General features: G+C 23.8%; 1 protein-coding gene across 1 annotated transcript; it reads right to left on the reverse strand.

Moving 5' to 3' along the window:
• Positions 1-143: 143 nt before the first annotated feature.
• On the reverse strand, positions 144-734 carry LOC126910163 (uncharacterized). The gene is made up of 2 exons (XM_050692542.1): positions 338-734; positions 144-265 (listed from the first exon to the last, which is right to left on the reverse strand). The coding sequence occupies exons 1-2, from the start codon at positions 671-673 to the stop codon at positions 200-202; spliced, it is 402 nt and encodes a 133-aa protein (XP_050548499.1). The 5' UTR covers positions 674-734; the 3' UTR covers positions 144-199.
• Between the last annotated feature and the right edge of the window lie 49 nt (positions 735-783).

The following is a 783-nucleotide window of genomic DNA, read 5'->3' on the forward strand; positions in this document are numbered from 1 at the left end:
ACTAAAAGTCCAAGACTAATTTTGTTTAAAATTAAAATCTCTTAAAAATGTTTTGTAAATTTTTCAATTAAATACTGATAAATTTTTTTGTAATTTAAAATATAAAAATAATGATATTAAATAATAATTATTATTATTCTAATGACCATTTTAATATAAAAGTAATGAATAATGTATTTATGATAGTAAAAATGAATTTTCAAATATATGATTCTTTGAGTGTATCTTTACTATCCAGGAAACTTTTTTCTATAATCTTAACTACCTGAAAATATTTCAAATTATAAATAATTAAATGAAAAATAAATTTTGTATAACTAAAATAAAGGCTTTTTACTTGCAAAAAAAATTGCTTTTGTTCTTCATTTTTCGTGAACTTTTCATTGAAATCCGTCAAAAGTTTGACCCCTCGTTCTGCCGTATCGTTGACTACTTTTATTGATTCTACCACTCTTTTTCCTTCAATGTATCCTTCATTTTCATTCCATTTGTCCGGCTGAACTTTCAAAAAATCAGTAAACATATTAAATTTCTCAAATATGTTTTTCGAATCATTTCCTAGAATATCTAATGGTAAATCTTTGCTAAGAAAGTGTTGTAAATCTTCAAATTTGAGGATGAACTTTTTTTGCGATTCTTTTTCAGGAGTACAATGCATAATTTTTTCAGTCATTTTTCTTCTTGTATCATTACTTAAACTTTCATAAAAAATTGAAAAAGCCGCATACTCTTCACTCAAGTACCACAAATGATTAATAAATTTCATAATTGCTTTTTCAGCGA

The sequence above is a fragment of the Daktulosphaira vitifoliae genome, unplaced genomic scaffold, assembly GCF_025091365.1.
Source record: "Daktulosphaira vitifoliae isolate Bord-2020 unplaced genomic scaffold, ASM2509136v1 Scaffold_5573, whole genome shotgun sequence".
NCBI lineage: Eukaryota > Metazoa > Arthropoda > Insecta > Hemiptera > Phylloxeridae > Daktulosphaira > Daktulosphaira vitifoliae.